At 42.2% G+C, this 24879-nt stretch overlaps 1 protein-coding gene across 4 annotated transcripts in view; it reads left to right on the top strand.

The window, feature by feature from the left end:
• Nucleotides 1-22698, top strand: part of arhgef28a (Rho guanine nucleotide exchange factor (GEF) 28a) — a 59221-nt gene extending 36523 nt beyond the window's left edge. For all 4 annotated transcript variants that reach the window (XM_051938669.1, XM_051938672.1, XM_051938670.1 and 1 more), the window contains 19 exons: nt 664-799; nt 880-935; nt 1020-1080; nt 1225-1360; nt 1450-1565; nt 3891-4031; nt 4235-4485; nt 5733-5858; nt 5938-6055; nt 6472-6726; nt 6857-6933; nt 7065-7243; nt 7338-7429; nt 7523-7708; nt 8571-8800; nt 9542-9589; nt 10221-10739; nt 14035-14317; nt 20573-22698. In XM_051938669.1, coding sequence (XP_051794629.1) covers nt 664-799; nt 880-935; nt 1020-1080; nt 1225-1360; nt 1450-1565; nt 3891-4031; nt 4235-4485; nt 5733-5858; nt 5938-6055; nt 6472-6726; nt 6857-6933; nt 7065-7243; nt 7338-7429; nt 7523-7708; nt 8571-8800; nt 9542-9589; nt 10221-10739; nt 14035-14317; nt 20573-20739 — 3177 coding nt within the window. In that variant the 3' untranslated portion in view covers nt 20740-22698. The remainder of the gene's footprint in view (nt 1-663; nt 800-879; nt 936-1019; nt 1081-1224; nt 1361-1449; nt 1566-3890; nt 4032-4234; nt 4486-5732; nt 5859-5937; nt 6056-6471; nt 6727-6856; nt 6934-7064; nt 7244-7337; nt 7430-7522; nt 7709-8570; nt 8801-9541; nt 9590-10220; nt 10740-14034; nt 14318-20572) is intronic.
• Nucleotides 22699-24879: the final 2181 nt, after the last annotated feature.

The raw sequence follows: 24879 nt of genomic DNA, 5'->3' as shown, positions 1-24879 counted from the left end.
GTTCTGTTATACTGATCAAAAGCAAAATTAAATCCTAAATGTAAGAAATAGCTGACCTAACTAAAGCCAGCTTTCCAGCTAAAAAATGCACGGACAAGTGTTTGCTTTCTAGCTGCTGGTGTGGTGGTGCATGCAGACTGCTGGACGGTCTTATTATTATTTCCGAAGTATCTATGGTATTGCATGTTAAAACATTTCTGCAAGGTTGAGATTCCCAGGTCTAGACTCAGGTATGAAGTACGTGACTCTCTCTTTCTGCCTTCTGAGAGACACAACCAGGAAATGTTTCTGGGAATAACTCAAGGTCGGAGTGACAGACCAAACATGGTGTCCGGCCTCTTTCCTTTTAATGATTAATCCCTTGTTGTTGAGTCAGCACAGAGACTGGAAACCCTCCCCGACTTGCATCTGTTGTTTACGCTTCACTCCATTTCCGTGTCAGTGGACTTTCTTACGGTTTGGGAAAAGGCGGGGATTCCTTCCATGTATCTACCTACGTGCACGAGCGTTCACTCGGCAAATAGAAGCTTTACAACGATCTCTATCCTGGCTTATAGACACTTGATTTAGTCCTGAGTCCCTAGGAGTAGCTGTCAGTCGCATTTGGTCCCAGTGTATGTGGACTTTTTGTTAACGCCTATGTCTCTGGCATGGTTTTCAAAGGGGAAAGGGAAGGACAGAGAAGCGAAGGACAGGCAGCTGAATGGACACCGGTTTGCAACAGGCTCCTGTTTAGGCCCCACAGTGTGTGTGGTGTGTGACAAGCCGGCCTCTGGAAAGGACCTTCTGCATTGCTCCAGTGAGTAAAAGTTTCATTTGAAGAAGCTTCCATTTACAGTTCTCGCAGTAAAACTTTTAAAATGTTCCTTTCCTCCCCAGGTTGCACTGCCATTGTTCATAAGGGCTGTAAGGACTCTCTGCCCCCGTGTTTGAAGGTGAGTCTTATCCACTGAAGCCTTCCTTTTTCTGTATCTCTTGTTTACGTGCTCTAAGCAGACACTCTCATTTGTATTACTTAGAAACTTCAGGATAAATATGCCGTGACCATGGTGAAGACCAGAACAGCATCGCTCCCACAAAGTGAGTTTACAAGACGCAGGTCAACGGTCACCGAATGATTTTAATCATGTTGTGGAGATTTCCTGTCTGTTTTCGCTTCGCTGTGGTTACACCGGGGATGCTTATTGTCACGTAGGCTCATTCTCTTTTCTTCCTCCTCCTCAGACTTCACGGTGAGAGACAGTTCTCCTCAGTCCATCATCCCCGTTTCTACCTCTCTACCTGTCATGACCCCGAAGGAGAGGAAGGATGCAGTGACCCAGCCAAGTTCTCTCTCTGGAAGTTTCCCCAACAGTGACAGGTTACGAAGCTGCCACACTTTATCACTTACATGATATGATACCAGTAAACTTATTGAGTAATAACGATTGTTCCTTCTCTGTGACTCAGTCGGCTCGGTGAGAGTTCAGAGACAGAGTCCGATGCCGTGAAGCCGACCAGCCAATCAGAGGAGCTCCTGTCGACGCCGGTGTCCTCCACCTCCACCGACTCATCCTTCGGAGAGGGTATGACACGACCTGTTGATTGAAATGCCCAAAAAGAAACCGGTTGAATTCTTATTTGTACATAGATTTTATTTTCTCATGCACCCAAACCTTGGCGTGTTTCCTGCAGTGATAAAATGCTGATTAGTGAAGTTTCCAAGTTCATCCAGGGGGAAATGTGTGTAGTCAAAGAAAGAAAAGAAAACAAAAAGGAGAGAATATGCAAATAATCTGCTGAGTAGGCATCACAGTTCCTCTAAGCGCTGCAGGTTACAAAGCAGGACAGAGTTGGGAAGCAGATAAATTTAAAAAGTTTTTTTTTTTTTAATGTTTCTAATGTTGCACATCTAGTAACCAATGCAAATACATGAATGGAATTTAAATGGAAAGTGATTGTTGGAGGAGGTTTTAGCACCAGAAATAATGGATTAAATGGGCCACACAAAACAAAATAAATATTGGAGAAATTGTAGTTTGCAAGCTATACCCACATATTTTGTTGAATTGCCTGCATACTAAGAGGAGGTTGTTGATAGCCTAGCCGCGCTAGACAACCCACGGCAACAAATTTAATTCTCTGCCAGGGTGGGTCTAGTTACCCTCCATAAGGCCCGAGGCTGGATTCTCCTAAAACTGGCCGGACGAATCACCATGAAGTGTAGAGTCAGAAGGTGGGCGTAACTAAGTGACGACAGAGGCGCGACGATTCTGACAGAAACAACCGGAAACAACTAGCCTAGCCGCGCTAGACAACACACGGCAACGAATTTAATTCTCTGCCAGGGTCGACAACAAAAACGACAACAGTCGTTGAGCTCCATTAGCACCGACTCTGAATAATCTTTCTGTTAACGTCTGTAATATACTTGAGCTTCACCCATTGACTGTATAAATAAGGCTTCACCGAACTGCCACATCCTCTGATTTCCGTCGCTCTAGGAGCCTATTCGTTGCGCTGATTGGTTGTATACCTACCCAATTGCTGCAGAGGGATTTGATAGACAACCTTTTAGCCCGCCTCCCTCCCTGTCGAGCGTGCCTAGACCCTTGTGCCTTCAGAAACATGGGTCTAGCTGGCTCGGCTAGGTTGTTGAGGCACTTCCACCCAAAATTTTACAAATCACCCAAAGGTGGCCTTATTAGGAATAATTCTGGAGAATGTTATTCTAAGCTACAAAAAAGAACTTCTAAAAATATTGATAACAGCATCAATCAAATGCCATACAATATGTGGACTGAGCAGCCATGGGAAATATCATAGATGACACAAAGAACGTTGTCATTGAGGCTCCACAGCGATTCATTTATTAAAAGGTGAAGTCCTGAAACTGTATTACAACATGAAATGATGTGAATCTCTCAACACATTTATAATCATACATGTTTATAGACCTTATTTATTGTGTTTGTTTACAATACTGGAGTTTAAAAAAAAATTGGTTATAATTTGCAGATTTTTAGGACAGTTAAGACAAAGAAAACTTCTTATTTTACTTTAATTCATAGACCATGTAGGTGCATATGAAAAAACAGAAGAAACAGCAGGTAAAATTACAAATATGATTGTAGGATTGTATTGAAGCGGATTTTGAAACATATACATATATATTTTACCCAATTTTGTCCACGTTATAATGTAAAATAAATCTAAAGTTGCTAAAAATTAGCAATCTTAATGAGAGTAATTGGACTTAATAGTTGTCGCAATTGCGAGTTTCATGAACCACAAATAAAAGCAGCGTTCTCTAATACATTTTGTGAGTAATGTGTGGTGTTAAGAGCAGAAGTTAATGACGCTGGAATGTTCCATGTTCAAATGTGTGCTTAAATGTTAAAATGCCGAAGGTCTGATCAAAGGGTGACGGCCTGGTGTAAAGCTTTGGAAACGACGCATTTCCTACTCTGACATTCCACGGACATGAGGTGGAAAAAACAGGAATCTGAGTTTTCCACCAGCACTTGAATGCAATTTGTAGATCAGAGACTGAGGAAAGAGTCTTACATGTAACACACAATCCACTGAGTTTTATGAAGACTCATTCAGCTATCTGTAAATAAATAGTTTGCAGATATTTTAAGATGTTTATATGCATGAATATGCCTGTGAACACCATAAATTAATCACCAAATGTTATATATATGTTCTTGTAAAGCTTGTTTTCATTTGTGACTAATGTTGAGATTGTTTCCTCACGTAGTTTGCCCCAAGAAAGAAGCAATACGTTTAAATAGGTGAAAGTAGAAAGCTCTGCCTCTTTAGAGAGAATAAGCTATGAACACTGAATAATGAAACTGAATCGTGACAGTTTTGATTAAATGTAATTTCATACATGTTTCTCTCCGTAGACTCTGTGGACTCGTATATCCACAGTGACATCTCGGCTGATTCCGTAGATTACCAGGCTGAGTCGTGGAGTTTGACGGTGGAGCACAAGTTCTGCAAGAAGCAGGACAAACGAGCTGTCAAGAGGCAGGATGTTATCTACGGTGAGCAGATGTCGCTGTTGTGAAAGAAGACCGCTGGAATGTGTCATTTTCTGCAGCTGGCAGTATTTCATATTTAAAATTGCTGTAACCACAGATATTTCTTTTCAAATTGCTACTATTGAGTAAGATCTCTGTTGGCAGGCTGTAGTGTTTTCATGATCCTCACACTCATTCATTGTCTTCGTGTTGAACCTGTGCTGCAGAGCTGATGCAGACTGAGCTCCACCACCTGCAGACTCTACACATCATGGCCGAGGTTTTTCGGCGAGGTATGAAAGAAGAAGTGCAGCTGGACGCCGAGGCGGTGGAGCGGGTCTTCCCCCGCCTGGACCAGCTGCTGCTCTTCCACCACGGTTTCTTTGCCGCCTTGAAGGAACGGCGGCACAACTCAGCGCAGCCCCTGGGACATAGAAACTACCTCATCCAGCGAATAGGAGACGTCTTGCTCCAACAGGTTAGCTGCTCATCTCCCCTTGTCTCAGGTGTGATCAACCCCCTAAACCCCAAACCTGCTGGTGGGTTTAAACGGCATGTAATCTTTGAAAAACTGCTGAAGTTACACTATAAATCAGAGCCAGAACCTGTAAAATCACAGAGAAACATGTTATTTTTAATCTTCTGAGGATCTTTGAACAGATGGCTCTTCTTTCAAAATGCTTTACTAATTCTAAGCTTAAAATCTTGATATTTCATCAAAGTCACTTCAGTCTACACATAAAAAGGGTGTCCCTAACATCTGATTAACTACATTTTTTGCCTACACAGATTAAATATGGCTTTTTTTGAACGAAGCATTGAAAGTTAGGGTTATGGAAGTAATTTTTGGGATTAGCATGAATTATAGCCACGACCAATTCTTTCATTTCAGCTGATAAATTTGTTCATCCAAAACGGATTTTGTTCATGACATTGCCCATGTCTTTCAACTATATAACCACCTTTGCCACCGGGGAAAAGCCAATTGAAATCCTTCTTGGATGACGTGCATTAAATTCATCTGCTGTCTCTCGATATGTCCATCCTTCACGTCCACTGAGAAGTACCACTTCAACTCTTTCTTCTTTCGACAAAGCCATATTTAAACAGTGGAGACAAAAAATATATAGTTATTGAGATTTCCTATGTGTCCAGACTTCAGGGTCATCCTGTATATATTAAGTCTCCAAAAATGAACTATTTGCACAGAATCAAAAAAAAAGAAACATTTTGTCATGTCACTACATGACAAAATATCAGGGACTATTCGACTGAACTGCAGGTTGTGTATATGTAGAGACAATTACTGAAACCAAATAGAAAATGCACAAACTAAAAATATATGTAGTAAACAAAGATACCCATTTTTTTTTTAACCAGCATTAGCTCCACCTTTTTGCATGTGGAAAATCAGTGCACACATTAATTCCAGGAATTTTCGTAAGTTACACAATTATAGAAATCCAACTTTCTGTTTTCTTTATTTCTTTTTGGCATTACGACTTTTTCCCAATGCACAGAAGACATTTTTGAGTTCTCTCTACCTCTAGTCATGGTTGTGTGGTTACCATAGAGAAGCAGGACTTAATATTGCAGTGAAAAATGATCCCACAGTGAGTTAAAAATGTAACAGGAGTAGCACAATGGCCACAGAAAGATTTCTAGGGGTGTTGAGGGTGAGTGGATCCTTGTACATGTGACATCCACTGATTTTGTTTTCTGCAGTTTTCCGAGGAGAACGGGGAAAAAATGAAGCAGGTCTACGGAGAGTTCTGCAGTCGACATAATGAAGCGGTCAACTTTTTCAAAGAGCTCCAGCAGTATAACAAGAGATTTCAGAGCTTCATTAAGGTATTTAACCTACAATAGACACACCGCTGCCGCTCAGCTTGAGAAGATCTGACATGTTTCTTGATCTTACTTTTCAAAGCAACTCGGTAGTAATTCCTTGGTGAGACGGAGGGAGATCCCAGCGTGCATTTTGCTGGTAACCCAGAGGATCACTAAGTACCCAGTGCTGCTGGAGAGGATCCTACAACATACGCAAGGTCAGTCATCTACTGCCCTCTGCTGGCTGCACCATCATTAAACCCTAGTGTTTGCAATAAGCAGCACAAACGGTTATCTATGCACCACAGGGCTACATTTAGAGACAAAGAAACACACTCACAATCACACCTATGAACAATTTAGAGTCACCAATTAAACTCGGTATGTTTTTGGGCTGTGGGAGGAAGCCAGAGTACCCAGTTAAAACCCACACATGCACGGGGAGAACATGCAAACTCCACACAGAAAGATCCCAGGCCTGGACGTGAACTTCAGATCTTCTAGCTGTGAGGCGACAGCGCTTACCACCGAGCTACTGTGCAGCCCCGCAGTGCAAAATATTGATTTGAAAATACACAGCTAAAACAAAACATCTCAATCAGCCTTCCTGAATTTTTCCCTCTTCATCCCTCAGAGGAAACCGAGGAGCATAAAGACCTTTCGAAAGCTCTAGCTCAGATTCGAGAGGTGATAGCAGCTGTTGACTTGAGGGTCAGTAAATACGAACAGCACCAGAGGTTAAAAGAAGTGTGGCACCGCATAGAGAATCGCAGCTCGGCCAAGCTGAAGAACGGACATACCTTCCGCAAGCAAGACATGATGAGGCCGGGACAAGAGCTCAAACACCAGGGCCTTCTGCTGTGGAAAACTGCCACTGGTCGGCTTAAAGGTGACCTCGGTTTACTGCAAACTGTGTGTCGTTATACTGTTTATGTGCTATTTTGCATCTTTTTACATAAAGCAAATAAATGATAATGCTGGCGGTTTAATAGTGTCCCTGTTTCCCCTGACATTCACAGATGTCCTGGCCCTCCTCCTCACAGACACACTCATCTTCCTGCAAGAAAAAGACCAGAAGTACACATTTGCCACTGTGGTAAGCACACAGTAGTGAATCATTCAAATGCTAAGCTGCGTCTGTTATAATTCACGCCAGGCTGTTACACCCTCTCGGCCATTATCCCGTCAAGTTAGACAATATATTTCGTCACTTTTAATGTGCCCCAGGACCAGAAACCTCCAGTCATTGCCCTGCAGAAGTTAATAGTTCGGGAAGTGGCGAATGAAGAACGGGGGATGTTTTTGATCAGCGCCTCGGCCGCCGGTCCGGAAATGTACGAGGTCCACACGTCGTCCAAAGAGGAGCGAAACACCTGGATGAGGCTCATCAGAGAGGCTGTAGAAAGGTGTGTTCATGTCGGTGTTTTATGTATTGAGAGCTCAGTCTCAGATTTTTGTGGTGTGCAAACATTTGTTCAACCTTTATTTGTGTTTGCTTAGCTGTCCGGAGGAAGAGGAGGAATACACAAGTGAATCTGAAGAGGAGAAGCGAGCTGCAGAGGCTCGCTTCCAGAAGATCCTAAAGTTACAAGGTAGTTGGAAAGCCTGGCATTAGGTATAGCATCATAAATTTACCCCTGAGTTTACATTTTGCAATCCTTGCATCACATGGACTTGTGTTGCAGAGAGTCTGACCATCCAGGACCAGCAGATCTGCTCTAACCTGGAGGAGAAGCTGCAGATATATGCTGAACTCTCTGCCCTGAATGGGAGGACGGATGCTTCGCTAGTTGAACCGCGACTACTGGTCCAGCCGCACTCAGAGGAGCTGCCCCAGGCTGCTGTGCTGCTGGCTGCAGCTCTGCAAGAGGGTGAGACATGTTACAGGCAGGAAACACAGATATATGTGCGCTACAGTGTCATTTCGTTTGTATTTTTTGACAAATTACATGTCAAAAAAGTTGAGTTGGCAAGATTTTGCTTTAAAACTGAATAAATAATGGTAGCACTTTACTTGAACCCTCAGTTGGGCATTTAAAAGCAGTGCGTTTTTGTAATCATTAACAGGCAACGTGAAGCTACACTGAGAATTACAGTCTCGTTTTTTCAGCTTTATTCTTGTAAAAATTTTCAAGCTATATGAAAGCATCAATATGAATAGTTTTAATGTGTGTGTGTGTGTATGTATATATGTAAATGTATGGGAAGTTGTATAATCAATTGTTCGTCCAGTGTTTATGTGTTGTTTATAATATGTCTTAAGAGATATTCAACCAACAGAATGATAGTATTTCTTTTATAACCTCAGCCATATGACCAACACTTAAAGGAAAATCCCACAAAATGTGAAAGTAATCACTAGGCTTATTTCATCAGCAATTAATACGTCAATCATTTTCTTGATCAGTCAATTTCTATTCAATTCAGAAAATGTTTAAAAGAAAAAGTTGATCTGCGTTTCCAAAAGTCCAAGATGTCATCCTCAAATGTCTTCTTTTGTTCACAACCCAAACATTTTCAGCTTATGTCCTAGAGAAAAGAAACCAGAAACAAATCACATTTTAGAAGCAGCAAACACAGAATTTACACTTTTATTTCCCTAAAAAGTTACCTAAATCAGTTTATTTATAATTTGACACCTATCATGATCATTGCAGCTCTAGTTGTCACCTTCACGACACTCAAATTTTTGCTGCTTTTATTTGATTCATCAATGTGCTTTTTCTTGTGCAGCTGAGAACCTGAAGGCCACATTGTCATCCAAGGCTTGTTCTCCATCAAGTGACACCCAGGACTCCGACACAGACTCCATGTTTCCTCTGAGCCCTGCTACGCTTGTAGAGCCGACTGCAGAATCTCCTGAGGCCTCGCCTGATAACCCAGAGAGCAGTGAGCCCGAGGCCATGGTGCTGCAGACGCCGGCTGACTTACCGAAACCTGATGCGAATGGCGTTGACTTCAAGGTACATTCTGGTGTCTAGAATGTATTTAGCCCACAGCGATTCTTGTATGATTTCACGATATAAATGGACATTGTAAATTAAGCAGGTTTTTGAGGTAGATATTGATGCAGCTATATGGCATAATGCTTTCTCCATTACTGTAGCTGTGATGGTGGTACTGCTGAGGTATTATAGGTCATTACAGTCTCCTACAGGCTGCGTCTCAACGTCACCTCTTCCTGTGTCTTTACAGATGTGTGGCTCAAGATTGCCAACAGTTGTTTTAATAATTCAGCACAGTCTATTAGAATTACATTTTGGTCCTAATGCAATGAATCATTGATAAGCTCATAATAAAGGAAGTCCATTCAGATCCCAAAGGTATTGCGGCATTAAAAATGGATACAGAGACTTATTCCAATTACCGTGCCACAGTCATGCTGCTGTTTGCAGCTTTTCGTGACCTGTGAGGTAAATTACTCCAACAGGGGAGAATAATTTTCTTTTCAACTTCCATGTGATAATTTAAACACTGTGGTAGAGGACCGTGCAGCCTCAAGGGGGCGCAAATGCTGCATGAATGCAACTGCAGGTTGGACTTTCCATCATCCTAGAGAGAGGGAGTGAGTGTAAGAAATGCATATTAAGTTCCCCTGTGCAGGTAATATTTTAGCAGTAAAATTATGTAATTTACATGAACCCATGCGTGAAAAACACAGGAGTTACACTGATCTTCGTTTTTTGTGTTATCTCCATTCCCAGGTTGCTCAAAGTGTCCAAAATCTGACTCAGCTGCTGTACAGCCTGCAGGTAAGAGCTTCACTTGACATTCAACCAGCTACTGTCTACCTGTTTCTCATCCCTTTCTCATATTAAGCTAACAAGCAAACCTCTTCAGTTTTCCAGTATGAACAGATACATGCTATCCTCATTTAAAATGCAGACTCTATGATGCCTGCGCACATCTGAAAACAGGGAACCTACACACTGCTCGACTGTTTGAAGCCAAACGTAGTGAGCCACAGGAGCTCATCCTACTGATCTGTTCCTGCTCAGAGACATATGAGGGTGTTTAGTTTCACTCTACACTCGCTCTTTGGTATGAAATGTAAATTTGTATAGAGAGAAAGCATATGCATATTTGCATACAGCATGTGTGTGCTCTCCTGCCTGTCTGTGTAGATTTGAGGTTTTGATCACAGTGTGATTTTCATATTCAAAGTATTCTATCCCTTGTTGTGCATGAACCTGAAAACCGCAGCTTCACCAGCTGCAGTGGGATCCTTTATTCAGGCAAGAAGACGTTGTTGTCTTAACACATAAAAAACTGGGGCCACCAGTTGAGCCGGACCACAATGTCCATCATGTTTTGCCATTCAAATTGGATGCACCTGTGGTGAGAAAGGTGGTTGAGCTTTTGCATTTCCTTCCCCTGTGCCAGGCGGCGGTGACCATCCAGGACAGCTGGTATGAGGTCCAGAAGCTTCTCCTCCAGGAGAGCGGTCGCCCTTCGCCTCGTGCCCAGCGTCCGCACCTCCCGAGCCTCCGGGTGAACACCCTGCAGGAACAGGAGAAGCAGCGGAACCTGGAGAAGCGGAAGGAGGAGGTGGCGGCGGCTCAGCGGCTCAAGGACCGACTGCGCCAAGACAAGGAGCGCTGGGAGCGGGAGTGCCAGGCCAGGGAGAGCCAGCAAGAGGAACAGGAGATCAGGCTGGAGGAAAGGGAGAAGCAGTGCCAGTTGGCGGCAGAGAAGCTAAAGCGCGAGAGGGAAGAGCTGGATGAACAGCTGGAGGAGTACCAGCTGAGCCTGGAGCGGCTCCGGGAAGGCCAGAGGAGCGTGGAGAGGGAACGTGAGCGTTTGGAAAACCAGCAAAAGCTGCTCCAGACCTGGAAACATGGGCGGCAGAGCAGCCTGCCTGCTGTGATCCCTCACATGGTCATCCCTCTAGATGAGCAGCAGGTAGGCAGGGGGTGGGAACACAAGTGATGACTGTTTCATCTGCCAGTGGATTCTAAAATAACTTCTGGTGTTGAATCTGAGGCAATAACCGAGGGCCCACGAAAGCTCTTCACCATGACAGGAGTGTACAGTAGATATTCAGTGTTTATGGAGTATTTCTTGGCCAAAATCATTAATGGGAAGCTTTTCTCAGACACCTATCAGCCTGACTTACGCTGGTTCGCACGTTTACACAGAGCAGCTCAATCCCCTCTTGATGTACGACCCGCGATAATGAGAGCAATTTCAGCATCATTTGTCTTAGTGCTCCAGCAGCTCTACTCACCAATAAACATCTTAATGATTGATGATAATTAAACCGTTGCAAATAAAGGCTCCGACAAAATAATTAAAACCAGAGGCTCGCGTCCCAAGGAACCAATCAATCGTGTCCAAAAGGACTTAAATTATTGACACTTTGTTTGAAAAGCACTACAGTGAAATGTCCCCCACAGCTGGAAGGCAGGGAGGATAAAGGGTGCACTGTTCTCCGTGCCCTTTAAGTCCCAATGTAAATCCCATGGGACAGCAGCGGTGGTGAAACTAATACAGCGCATACATCTATGTGAGCCTCTGCTTGTTTGCAGGTTTGTGCTGCTCAGTTCAGCAGGTGTGACTGTTCAAAAGGCACCAGAATGGACAGACAAATGAGTAGAATCCGGTTACAATATTCCCTCTCTCCCTCATTAATTTAAACACCACCTTAGGCTTTTGCAGGCCGGACGTGATGAAGCTCTCCTGGCGTTTTTCAGGACTTATTTATTTCCATTCATCTATTTTAGTCAGTGTGGAGGCTGCCTTAATAGCAGTGGTTTGACAAAAGCGTGCGGAGGCAGTGGAGGTCCTAATGTTCCCCTGCTAATGTTTTAGCCAGAGGCAGCAGTTCATAGGGTCAGAGACAGATCGAATGACGCACACACACACACGGGCTCTCAGGTCATTTCTAATTAGCTGCGCTACCTCCATATAGCTGAAAAAAGGCCAGGTTGATGTGAAGATGGGACATGAGAGAGGGGGTGGAAGGAGAGAACATGAGGAGGAGGCTGGAGCTCTAAGCAACCTGCAGTGACACATTTAACCGTACACTAAACGGTCAGTTCACCCAAATGACTCTGAACATTTTCTAAACTCACTTACTCACTTTGCTTTTCCTATTTGCTATTTAGTATTATTCAATTTAGGATTTGAAATGTCCAAAAAATAATACTGACTTGCTTACTTACATAGACAAAATTTGAAATGTTGACTTTTGACATATAAAGTTGTGTTTTTGACTCACAGAATAAACTTTAGGATTGGATTGTTCTGAATTTTTTTTATTTTTATTTTTCCTATTTGTGGACATGTAAACTGATAGCTGATGAACAAAGTGTGGTCAGGCTATGTGTTTACACCACAGCCTGCGTAAAAGAAGTGGCCACAGCTACAGTGATGTTACCCAGTGGTTTATAGACTGTCATTTCAAAACCTTGCATTTGACATTTTGACCCTTGACTTCTGGTTTTTATTTTTAAGCCAGAAGTGACAATATTTGGATGACAGGGTGGAGATTAGGGGTAACCTAGAGACATTATATTAAACACTCTGCTGTACATAGCCGCCACTAACAAATCAGCTTCCTACGTCAGGCCTCGATAGAATAGCTGCCATAACATTACCATGTAGCTTAGCACCCCTGTAGTCCATCTATAGCACTTGTTCCAGCCCACCAGGGTCAGGTATCATTAGCAAAGCAAACACTTCTGTTGTCAGCTAATGCTGGCAGGAGCTAGCTCACTTGGTTTATTAAGTGCTTTCATTATTCATATTAACTGTGGTGTTAATTGAGATGCTAGTTTTAGCAAAAAATAGTTTCTTTTTTTTACCAGCCAAAAAGAACTTAAGTTAATTAACAGTCAATTCCTTACAGTGTGTTTTAATACATCCAGATGCAGCAGAAGCCATTTTCGACAGCTGCTCAGTAAGTTTTAGAAAATTGAAAGCACTCTGAAAGGGAAACATGGACTACACCCAAAACGAATTCATGGCTAGTTAAATGACACAGTGCCATACTTATGCATTGTTTCACCTTTGTCCCGATTGACAGATTGGTGTGTTAGGGATCTTGGCCAAGTTGCCATGCCCTAAAGTATACCCTGCATTGTTGTGTATTTTTTTTAAAATGAACCGATCATTTTTTACCGTGAACATCACACTATACTGAAAGAGACTTAAAACCGGCGACCGAGACCATAAACTTAAGATGAAAATGGATACTGAGGAAGCAAATCAAGTGAGAAGTGGGGCCATTGTCACATCAGTGTCTATACTTCTTTTTACAACTACTGGAGTTGACCCTCCTGACCATAGAAGTTAGATTTATTATTTGATAGTTACAGTGGAGAGGGACTGGGGAATCACATGGAGTAAAGGTCCAGGTCAGTTAGGAATCGAAGGAGGAACTGCTTGAAGGCATTTGGTGTGAAATTTAACCTAGCGGCTATCAGGTTGGCCCAGCATTAAAACTCCTCTATATTGGCTTCATTTTTTTTTTTTTGCTGGAGGTTATGTCCATTTTTCATACGGTCTGTGCTTTACAGCAATACAGTGATTCATTTGTGGCACTCAAAGCTTTGAAAAATTACATTTAGAGAAATTCTGCAGCAAAGTGTCTCCTTAGAAACAGCCTCTCCACTGCTCAGGACAATTCCTGGAACACACTGTGAGCAGTTTTCATAGCTTTCCATTAAAGAAATAGTCTCCATAAAACACTTGTCACTGCAAGGTCTATAATATTCTTTTCTAATATTTTATATTATAAATAAGTCATTTTTTAACATCACACATGATATTTAATTTACTTTCATTATATAAGGGTGGAGACTGAAATCTCAGAGACAGGTGCCTTAAAACCTGAACAAATAAAGCCGAAACTACCAATATTTTTACCACAGACAGATGGGGAAAAAAGATATTTGAGTGAATTTTCTTTGTATTTCTTATCGACACATTGATCTTTTAAAAGACACGTGTGTAGCTTTTGTCAGTTATGTTATTAAATGTGTTTCCTCATCCCTCATGCAAATGCATGGATGCATTTCAAAGCTGCATTGTTGAAAGACTGCACAGGTGTGGACACCATCCAACCATCAACATCCATTTTCTTTCCCCCCAAAGCTCTCATCTGGGCACAAATGTGAGCTTCCGATGAATTTCTGTCCTCACTGTCATTTTTCAGCTCTGAATGTCACTCTGACATTTGCTCTCTCTCCCTCAGGATTCACAACCAAGTCAGTCCAGAGACCACGCCGGTAACGGCTCCGTGTTTGTGAACGAGGCTGCGTTTGGCAGCTCCAGCATCAACAACCGGCACATCCACCACAAACGAAATGACCCCAGCGCACACAACTGTCTCAACTCGCTGCTGGCCAGATCCAACAGCAGACAGCCCCCTATAGCTAAGACTCCCCACAGCCAACACTCGGACTCCCAGGGATGGGTGCTGGGGACAGGGTACCTCTACAGCCCTGCAGGGAGGCTCGGCATGCAGCACACCAGTGGTAAGAATCACCTTAATCACATTTTATTTTCTGCAACAGAGGACAAGTTTAAAGCAAAACAGCACCTAGGGGTTCATGAAGACTGATATTTTCACTGTTGCGCTCACCTGCTGTTCTAGTACATGTACACAACACCTTATATTGGTGTCAAATGCAACTCATAACTCATTTGAGTGGTATATTTTATTATTTCATTAGGAACCTGTTAAAATGAGGCAGTGTCTACGTATGACCCAGTATCACAGATGTCTGAAGCCTCTCAGTGGCGTGTTTTGACCTACATTTCTCAAGTTATCTCATTTGAATACATTTTCATGATGCAAATGGGTAAATGCAACTATCTTTATATAAATAAACAAAAATCTGATTAGATTTTGAAGTACTTTGTCACATGCATTAAGCAGTTATACAACTAATTTTCATGAGTGGGTATGTTTAGTATGTGAGAATATACAGACCATAAAGTCTCTTTACAATTCAAAGAATTTATTGAAAAGGCAGTTGATAAGGTATCTTAACCAGATTTGTTTTATTATAATCAGTGGTTGTCAAAGTTTTTTCTACCTCATTTAATACACCCCTATATGGGCACCATGAGTTGCACGAAGCACATCAAGGCGGTACTCGATTTCTTGCCATGTTTGTTGTAGCACAACCTCATCAATGGTGGCAATGGCATCAGAAATCTTTTGCTTCAAGTCAGTAATGTCCTGTGTCTTTGTTCGATTCACGATATCTTTAACATAACCTTGTAGAAAGAAGTCCAAGGGAGTGATAGCTGGTAAACGTAGTGGCCAAGGAATTGGCCCATCCCTTCCGATCGACCGGTCTGAAGAGTAACCATTTTTTAGGGTTTCATTTAACTGTACCTCTTTCACCAACAGGATACCTGAAACACACAATTTCAATATGATTGCAAACTTTAATAAACCCTCATTACAATAAAACAAATCTGGTTGAGAAATCTTATCAACTGCCTTTGTAATAAATTCTTGAAATTGTAAATAGACTTTATGGACACCCTGTAAATATTGCTGCTAGTGGTACAGTAGTGTGTTGTATTATCATGCTGCCAACATAAATGAGAAATCTGCTACCTGTGAGAATGTAAACAAACCCTCTGCTTGCACTGGTTTCACCAATGTATGTGAGAGCACACTGTACACACAGAAACGCTGCGCTCTCAAGGCTGTATAAGTGGTGAGGCCTTGTCTGTCCTTCCACTCGACCACCACCGCCTCCCCCGTCCTCCCCCCCACCTCCCATCTGCACCAGCAGCAAGCCAGGGCCCCTCGCCTGCCAAAGGAAAGGAAAATCAATGGTTTCTCTATCTATCGACTGGCAGGGCAGACAACAGCATGTGAATCACAGTTCACAGGCGATGGCTGACTGATTGGGACATCGATCTAAGAAAATCTTTACAAAACTCATTAGAGCATGACTTGTCATCGCATCAGGCAGAAGGGGGCGTGGGGGGTGCAGAGGAATGAGAGACGCAGACATGGATTAATCTGTGTTTCACTCGGGAGGTGTCAGCCACCTCCTCACGTTCGCCCGTCCCCGTTCGTAATAAATTAATGCACCTGCTCATTCTGGTATTCACTACAGGCGGGGAAAATTACAGTTTGCGTTCCACTTGTCCCTCAGCCCTTGTTAAAATGGGGTCGGTGTTAACTGCGGCTGATGCAGAGTTGCTGATATTGTTTACCAGCAGCAGCAGCAGGCAGCGCAATGTCTTCCTCATTGATCAGCTTATTAACCTTTTCTCATTATTGAGCACACACACGCCCCAGTGAAAACTGAGTCACTTGTTAACAAGCCTGGCGTGGATTCTTGGCTGCGGTCTACAACGCAGGGTGCGTTCCAGCTGACATCTAACCACAAAGCATCCCTCAGTGGGTCCCACAAGGGCCCGCGACGAAATGATCTTTGACAGTGAATAAAATTCTCAATCTTCACATCATTTCCTGCTCGATTTAAACCTCTACAAGGAGTCATTTGCCTATTTTATGTGCAATCTCAGTTTTTAAGAGCTCCTGCGCAACTTTATACTGGATCACATGCAGCCTGGTATGTGGTTGAACCTGGTATCTCTTTTTTTTGTGCAAGAAGGAAAGGCATCTCTTTCAAATGCGAATTCTCCATTGTGCTGTCAGTCACATGGATCAAAATATGATCTCATTTCTCATCCTCACCTGAGCATGTGAAGATTTCTTTGCACGTACACAGTCGCACACACACCCTTTTTAATTCAGTGGATTTCCATAATTTGCTCCTTCACAATGTAATCTTGAGGAACCAGTTGGAAGGAATTTTTTGAAATGACATTTCATCTGGTGAGTCGTATCGGGTTTTTGCTGCTCACCTTTTCACACAAAGGGTGAGAGCATTGTGAGTAGGTGGAGGAAGAAAGGAAAGATGAAACATGTGCACTTTACAGTATCCAGGAGAATTTAGACCTTGTATAATATGCAGCGTAACATAAAAACCTGCTCTGTGACATTGTAGCAATGAATCAGGCTTCACAGTAATGACTAAATCATACTAATTATTATTTTGTGTCAACTGTGAGAAAAAAAATCTAGTTTTTTGTCCCACCATCATTGCAGGAAATGTGTCTGTGTCTTGTGAGCTAGCTTTTAATTAGCAATCAAACTATTTACTCACAATAAGAGAATATACACTACCGTTCAAAAGTTTGGGTCACCCAGACAATTTCATGTTTTCCATGAGAACTCACAATTTTTTTCATGTGTTAACATAACTGCACAAGAGTTTTCTAATCATCAATTAGCCGTTCAAAACCATTAGCTAACACAATGTAGCATTAGAACACAGGAGTGATGGTTGCTGGAAATGTTCCTCTGTACTCCTATGGAGATATTCCATTAAAAATCAGCCGTTTCCAGCTGGAATAGTCATTTACCACATTAACAATGTCTAGACTGTGTTTCTGATTAATTTAATGCTATCTCCATTGAAAAAAAAGGGTTTCTTTCAAAAACAAAGACCCCACGCTAAATGACCCCACACACTTTTGAACGGTAGTGTCTGTGCAATAGATAAACAATCTAATGAAATCTCCCTGCATGGAGACATTTTATTGCTGTATTTATTATATTCATTGAGACATAACAAAGAATCCTTTATTTTTCATTTTGTTTGAAGTTCCGCGGTCTTGTTTATCACAGTTTGACTCAAATTCAGAGTGGAGGTGATGCTCGGTGGCATTAATTATAGACAAAGTGTTTCTATAGGCACTAGTATACGACAGGACATCAAACAATTTTGGAAATCCAACATTTCTCTCTTCATTCGATCAACCCAAGTTTTTGTGTTTTTGTATATCACAGTCAGGTTAACATATCATACTTATATATTCAACACACATATTACTAAATAGTTATTCATTTTCAACTAAGAAGTAGTATGTTCCTGTTTTTCTTACATATGATAACAAATTTAGTTTTTCATCAATGTATGTTCCTAGATACTTCAAATGATTTATGGCAAAGTGATTCATTGACTCAAGTCACAATTCTTAGGCCTCCCTGTGCTGTGTGCTGTGACAATCAAGTTTTTATTTTCTTTATCTTGTGAGTGTCCAAGACATATCAAGTCACGGTTAGGTGGTGTTTTGAACCCACAAGCAGGCACTACAGACAGGCAGGTACTGAACGAAGGACTTTAATATATTAAATTAACAGGAAGCTCTCCGTACGGGAGGCAAAGGAAAAGAACAGAACTGGGGACTAAACGAAACGAAGGGTGACAGACCAGGTGGCCGTGATGGGGGTTAATAACTGAACGGGGAGAGGTGACTCACGTGGTCCAGGGGGGTCGGGAGATGAGGCAGGGACGGAGCTGATGAGCACTGGTAGCGGGATTGTGGCGGGGACAGTGGTGTAGGGAGAACCAGAGCAGACAGGAGGAGTCCAGAGCGGGCGGGGAGATGAAGCAGACGCGGAAGTCCAGGGCCGGTGGGGAAACCAGAGCAGGCGAGGGGAGTCCAAGACAAGAGGGGAGATGGGCAGACGAGGAGATCCAGGACCGGTGGGAAAACAGGGCTGACCAGGAAGTCCAGGGCCGGTGGGGAAACGGAGCTTGGATGGACGGACGTGACTCTGGCAGAGAACCGCAGGCAATGGCCCAGCAGAGAGCAGAGGAGAGAGTCTGGCTTTATATGCTGCTGATTCATGATTACGAGCAGCTGAGCTCCTTTACAGCCGCTCGTAGTCAGCCGAGGCAGATCACAGGAGAGGGAGGGGCCATGACGTATCATGAGTGAAATAAGAAGTCAACATCATGACTGAGTGATTCCGCTTTGAAACTGCATTGCACCAATGACCATCTGAGAAACACAGATTCATACTTTTGAAATTTCCTACGTAGCAAAGTTCAGGAACCAATCCTGTCTACTAGCAGGCTGCAGCTTTCCATATTGTTTCTCCTCTTCAAAATCACTTTCCAGTTCCAACATGTATACCTGAATTATGCCAATATTCCAACTTGCAATTGTGCAACATACAGCAGTTTTACAGTGTCTAAGCAGAGTCACAGGTGAGCTGGTGTGCTCGGGCTGCATCAAATGAGGAGGGGTGAGTGGAAAGAGAGGCGGAATTCATCGATCTGCACATTCTAAAGGGAGCAGTGGTGTTGAGTTACGTCTCAGTCACTTTAAGGAATAAAGGATTTTTTGTTCATGCTACAAAACTGTTAAATATGGAACTTTAAATCGCAGAAAGACGTTTTTAGGGGTCGCATCAATAACCAAAGAGGCCCTTTGACAGTCTAGAGTTAAAAGAAGTGCGCGAGAACAACTCCAAATCCCAGCTCGAACTCTCAGCTGCCAAGTTGGCAAGTTAAAAATGTAAGCAATTAAAAAAAAAGAGATATGTCTAGCTCTGCTGCCTTCATTTCCGTTCTGTTCTAAACTGTCCATCAGTGTCACAGAAGTGCAGCGCTACATCAATGAAGTACTCTTTTCGCAACTCCAGGCTGATTACACAGTGAAATAGATGTCAATAGACTGTATCTGCCTGATTTAAAATCACATAAAATTGTTTTATTGGCATTGATCAGCATGGAGCCAGATTTACACAGTTCTTCCAACATGGATCACAGTACTTGCAAAACGATCCAACTAAAATCTCACCATCAGCATTTAAAAAAACAACAACAATACTGTCCCATTGTTGCATTTCACTGGCATAGACAGAAAATAATAACCTCCTGTAATAACCTTGAGTTTTTTCACTTCGGATGTTCTGCGGCCCAAACAAATAGTTAGTATTTCTGCTTTCTTTAAATAGCAAGCATTTTCTGTCTGTGTTGTAACATTATTAGTGCTAAAATCTTCTTGCTTCGTGGATAAAGCTCTAAGACAGAGATGGAGTGTTTTTATCGTCTGCCTGCGCGCTGATGTCTCATCTATCAGAGGCCAGGCCTATATGGTGGCTAACAGAGCTACTCTAACAGACTCTTATATAATTAATCAAACAGAGACACTTTCCTACAGGGACACAATGAGGCAATTTATAGTTCATGCCATCTGTTACCATGACAGCACACCTGCCCTAATGCTAGACAGCACCCACCACGCACACAAATGCAAGAATGCAAGCTCATCACAGACACTCAGCCGGATCCCACCCGCAAAAACACAGTCTCCCTCACATCGCATTTAATTGAATAATATCGCTATTGATCCTTGAAGGGGACATCCCTTATTGTGAGAACAGCGTGCCACAAGCTGAGCCATATGTTTGCAAACTCAAGGGTGTGAATCCTTGTTAACATCTTGGTTGTTCGCCTTTTTTCATTTCTGGCCCCTCGTTTTCCTCATCTCTTCTCGTCAAGTGCGAGGCGGCAGGTGTCACTGAATCCTGACAATTGATGACGCTGACAAAGATAATGATAAAAGCGACAGCCGTAAGTAGAGAGGGGGAGTGGTGGGTAGCTGGGTGATCTTTTTGTTTTTGTTTCCAGTCTCATGCTGTATTGCAGGAGGGAGATGCCGGCTGAGCTGCGGCAGCTGGGGTTGATCTATACGCTGTTAGTGATTAGATAAGTGGGCTAAACAATTAGACTGAGCTCATTAAACATGTGGCTACATGTCCCATCCTGGTGATTATTTATCAGTGGTTACTAAATGATGAAGTCTCTTTGGTGCATGTATTATCAGTGTCAGTGACTGGAATACCTCTAATGCTCTGTGTGTGTGTGTGTGTGTTTTTTTTTTTTGTGCCCAAACAGATCACAGCTACAACGGGGGGAGCTGGTCGTCAACAGCGAGCGCAGCTGACCCTCATCCGACGCTCCCGCATCCCGGTGACCCTCAGCTGGACCTCAGTGAGCTGGTTTCCTTGGAGACTGACAGTGGCGGGGAGGAGGGCAGGGAGGAAACCATTGTTTACCTCTGAATGTTGATCAGTTTCAGACTCTCAAAAGCCAACACGGCACCTGGTGAAGGACGAGACATTTATGGAACACCGGTGCCGGACCGGGCCGGCTTCAGAAGGCAGTTCTGCTTTTTAGATTTCTCTTTCACCATACTTTTTTTTGTCTGTTTTTTTTTTGTAAAGTAGAGAGTTACTAGTAACACAGAAAGAGAGAGACAGAGATAAACAAACACTCTGTCTCACATATGTCATGCACCTTAGCTGGAGGCACCACTGGGTGTTCAATGTCTCCTTTTCTGTTTTCTTTTTGTGTGTGTGTGCGGTCATATATTGACTGTGTAGTCCCCTGCAGCCACAAATTTTCCAGTTTTCCTCCCCTCACTGCTTCCTGCTGTCTCTCCCTCACTGCCTTTGTTCGGGTCCCACATATCTCGTCCCTCGAGCGTTATATTTATTAAATTTGCCACTGAGAGAGCGAAAAAAAAAAACATATACTGCATATCAGTGAAGCATCAGGCTGCATCTCTCTTGTGGGTGATTGTCTTGCCATGGAGTAAACTGCCCCCTTTAATTTATCAGACAGGTGCTGTTTATTTACAAGCCGAGCATAATGTGGAGCACAGAACATTAGAAGTGAAGGATGAGGAGCGACAGCGTCAGTTCCATGTTTTTCAGACTCGCTGCCTGTAGCCATAAGTTCTTTCTTTTTTATCTGAAGCATGTTTGTCTTGCTAGAAGAAGCAAGCACAGATATGGTTTTAAGAGAGATGTCGCAGTTGTGCTAATACGTCAGTTTTATCGAGGAGGAGAAATGTAAAGCTTGAGCGAAAGAATGTTTCCCTGCAGAATGTAAAATGAAATAGTGGAGCAAGAGAAGGAGTTTAAGAAAAACGCTGGCTGACATCATTTTGAGCCCTAGAGTTATGTTTTAGTGCAGCTCTAAGGACGGTCAGCTGGTCAGTCAGTCCACTGCTTTAGTTTTGACTGAAATATCTTCAAAACTGTTGGATGGATTGCTGTTAAATTTTACAGACATGTATGGTCCCCTGAGGATAAATCCTGTTTGACATTTGCGGCTTGGCCTGAAGTGTCTTGACAATGATTGGATGGATTGTCAGGACATTAGGATGAATTGTAAGAAGTGTGGCGATCCTTCAGCTTTTCATCTCGCGCCGTGTTCAGGTCAAACATTTAAATTGTCAAGTGCTTTGGTTTATGAACAAGTACCTGCAAAAGCATTTCAATTTCCACCAGCTTTGCCTCCACTTTGTGTTTAGTGCAGAGACAGCAAACACAGTGAATGTCGTACTTGATAAACATTAACATTTTAGCACTATCATTTGAGCGTATTAGCATCTTGACACTTGCATTTAACTCAAAGCACTGCGGCGCTTAAAATACGGCCTCACTGAGCTGCTGGTGTGTAGATTGTTGTTTTTCATGTTTATCTGCCTTTGTTTTACTTCATAAAAAAAAAATCCCATCAAGCTTTACAGGGTGGAAAATGTTCTGAGTGTTTTGAAGTGCCCAGAACAATTTGAAGTTGCCTTATTGATGCTGTTGTGTTTCATGCTGAACTATTACACTTGAATATTAATGTAGCATATTTAAGCTACATATTGTCTCTCATGAGCATTTTTCTGTAAAGACATCCCTGTGCCAACGCTTTAGGTGTCTCCCGATGTTTCGTTTCTTTGAACACTATACAAGATAAATTGGTTTAATTGCTACTGTGATTTCCCAGTAGGTCAGCAAAGCAGTGGCAGTATTCTGATGTGATTTTAGTACCGTGTATATACAATTTGTTTCTGCTTTTATTTATTTATTACAAAAGAGATTTAATGTTTTCCTGTGCTTTGTGAAGGGTTGCATTGTACATAGACGTGTACCTGTACACACGAACAGGTGTGTTTTCTTGTTGTGAGCTCATGCATTATATATTCAGACATGGCTGTGTTGATAAAAATTACCTTTAATGAACTTGGAGCCGTGCTTTGTCTTTCCCCCACTGCTTAAATGGGACTTTGTGAAGAGGGTTAATACAGTCGAACAGAAAATCGGGAGAAACATGACCACGAAGCTCAGCTTGGGTACAAATATCGCTTGAGTTTTATGTCTTTGGTCACAATACGCAGCGCCTCCGACAGTGTAAACAGATGTGAGAGTGAGCTGCCCGTTTGGTTGCCAGCAGTGACAGGTGGCAGACCAGGTGCATGAATGTCAATGATTTCCTGTCTGACTGCAACCCCCGAATTGCAGTCATAAAAATCGCATCAGAGTTGAATGAATGCAATGTGTTGCGCTGCCACAAACAACCAATTTCTGGAGAACATTTCTGAATATACAAAGGCTTTTATAGGTATAGATATTCCTAACAATCAATCTGTGTCTGTCAAGGAGAGGCTAAAATTAAAACCACCTTAACAGGAGCTTCCAGGCTTTCTCTGACAGCGGTAATGTACTTTGTGGGCTCCACCTGCGTCTTTGTTGCCGTCTCGGTTTTCGGCAGAGGAGCAGATGCCTGACATCAACAGGGTCCCCTTTCTATCCCCGATATGCCCGACCTTATTATTTCACCGGAGTGCTGCATATCAACACCCACACCATTCCTCAGCAGCTGTAGTCCCCAGTCTGTTTTCTAGCTTATTAAATTTTGCTTTATTAATCCTACTTTTTAGGGAACTCCGGGATAATTCATGATTCTATTACTATGCATAGTAATTAGCCTGTATTGAGTTTAAGAATCAAACTCTATCTCGGTTAGATTATATTCTCATTATTATCCACTCACAACTTCAGTGTAGCTAGGGTGTTTAGCTGGGTTTAGGGTAATTAGCTATTCTGCATGCCATTTGAATAGGTTGCATCTCTCGTATCCATCTTTTACTATTTAAAATGTGTTAAATCTTGAAAAGAATTTTTTTCACCGTCTTCATTCATTATGTGCACCTACAACACACACTCACATGCAATCCAGTGCCAGCGCTCTACCACGTATTGTAACTCAAAAGCTTAAAATTTCTTGAGAAGAGTGATAATTCAGTATTTTACAAGACAGTGAGCCCATTAATGTCATAAATAAAAATGTAGTTAACAGAGTTGGTGAACATGATAAAGTTTGTGACATTAAAATTTGTAAATATATCCATAAAATATGGATGAGTTGTTGTATTGAAGTATATTGGCTTTTACAAGTGTACAAAATACACTTGATCACTAACTATGCTAATACATTAAAATCTAATACAATACAGGTCACTTTATTTCTTGGAGAGAGGATAAGAATGTGTTTAGTTTTCTTCTCCTCTTTATGAGTAATGGTTTTAGTTTGTGAGAAAACCCCTAAAGCATTGAGACATTCTTGATTTAGTCATTTTCTAGGATTTGTTGACGGTGACTAAATTATCATGAGAATCGACGGGAAAACCTATCTCAGAATTTAATTTGATAAGACAAGCTACTTTAATGGTGTTTTTTTTCAGGCTTTAAAAATATATTACTTCAGAGGGGATTCATACATACATTAAAGGAATGATCTCTTTTGCGGTTATCCTATGAACTTTTATCTTTACATTAACGCTGTATAGCCCTCCTGAATGCAATCAAAGGTGAACAGAAAACGTCCAAATTTGTATAATAAATTCAACTTGCTGCAGCACGTATGCGCACAGTCTCGATGGGACGCTCAGAAATATTGGCATTGCGCATAACTTATAGAAGTCACGCGAGAATTGTAACGTTATTTGCTGCAAAATAACCCCATCGTTGACACACTGGCTAATTTTTGTCATTGTATAACACAATGAATTGTTATGATATTTTATGCCCCACTATATGATTGTTGGCATTTATTTTTAACAGGAAGTAAACTCCTCTCACCAAAAATGCAGTCGCCTACAGACAATGTAAAAAAAGAACTAGCTAACTGTTATCTTGTCAGTAAACGTGCCTCTTTGTTCTGTGGTCGGTCCTAAAATTTTCAGCGTCTGGAGCATCGTTCTTCTGACAGGACTATGAGTAAACACAGCAGGAAACATGCTGACAACGTGACAGAGGTGCTTTGGCAAACATAGCTGGTCTGGTTAGTAAACATGGTTAGCCAAATTAGCAGCATGCAGCAACAAGACGTTGAAGAGAACAGGTACGTACTCTGTTGGATTA

This window comes from Acanthochromis polyacanthus, chromosome 18, assembly GCF_021347895.1.
Source record: "Acanthochromis polyacanthus isolate Apoly-LR-REF ecotype Palm Island chromosome 18, KAUST_Apoly_ChrSc, whole genome shotgun sequence".
In the NCBI taxonomy this organism is placed as follows: domain Eukaryota; kingdom Metazoa; phylum Chordata; class Actinopteri; family Pomacentridae; genus Acanthochromis; species Acanthochromis polyacanthus.
Note: the sequence above shows the minus strand (reverse complement) of the source record. Positions and strands in the feature narration are given on the sequence as shown.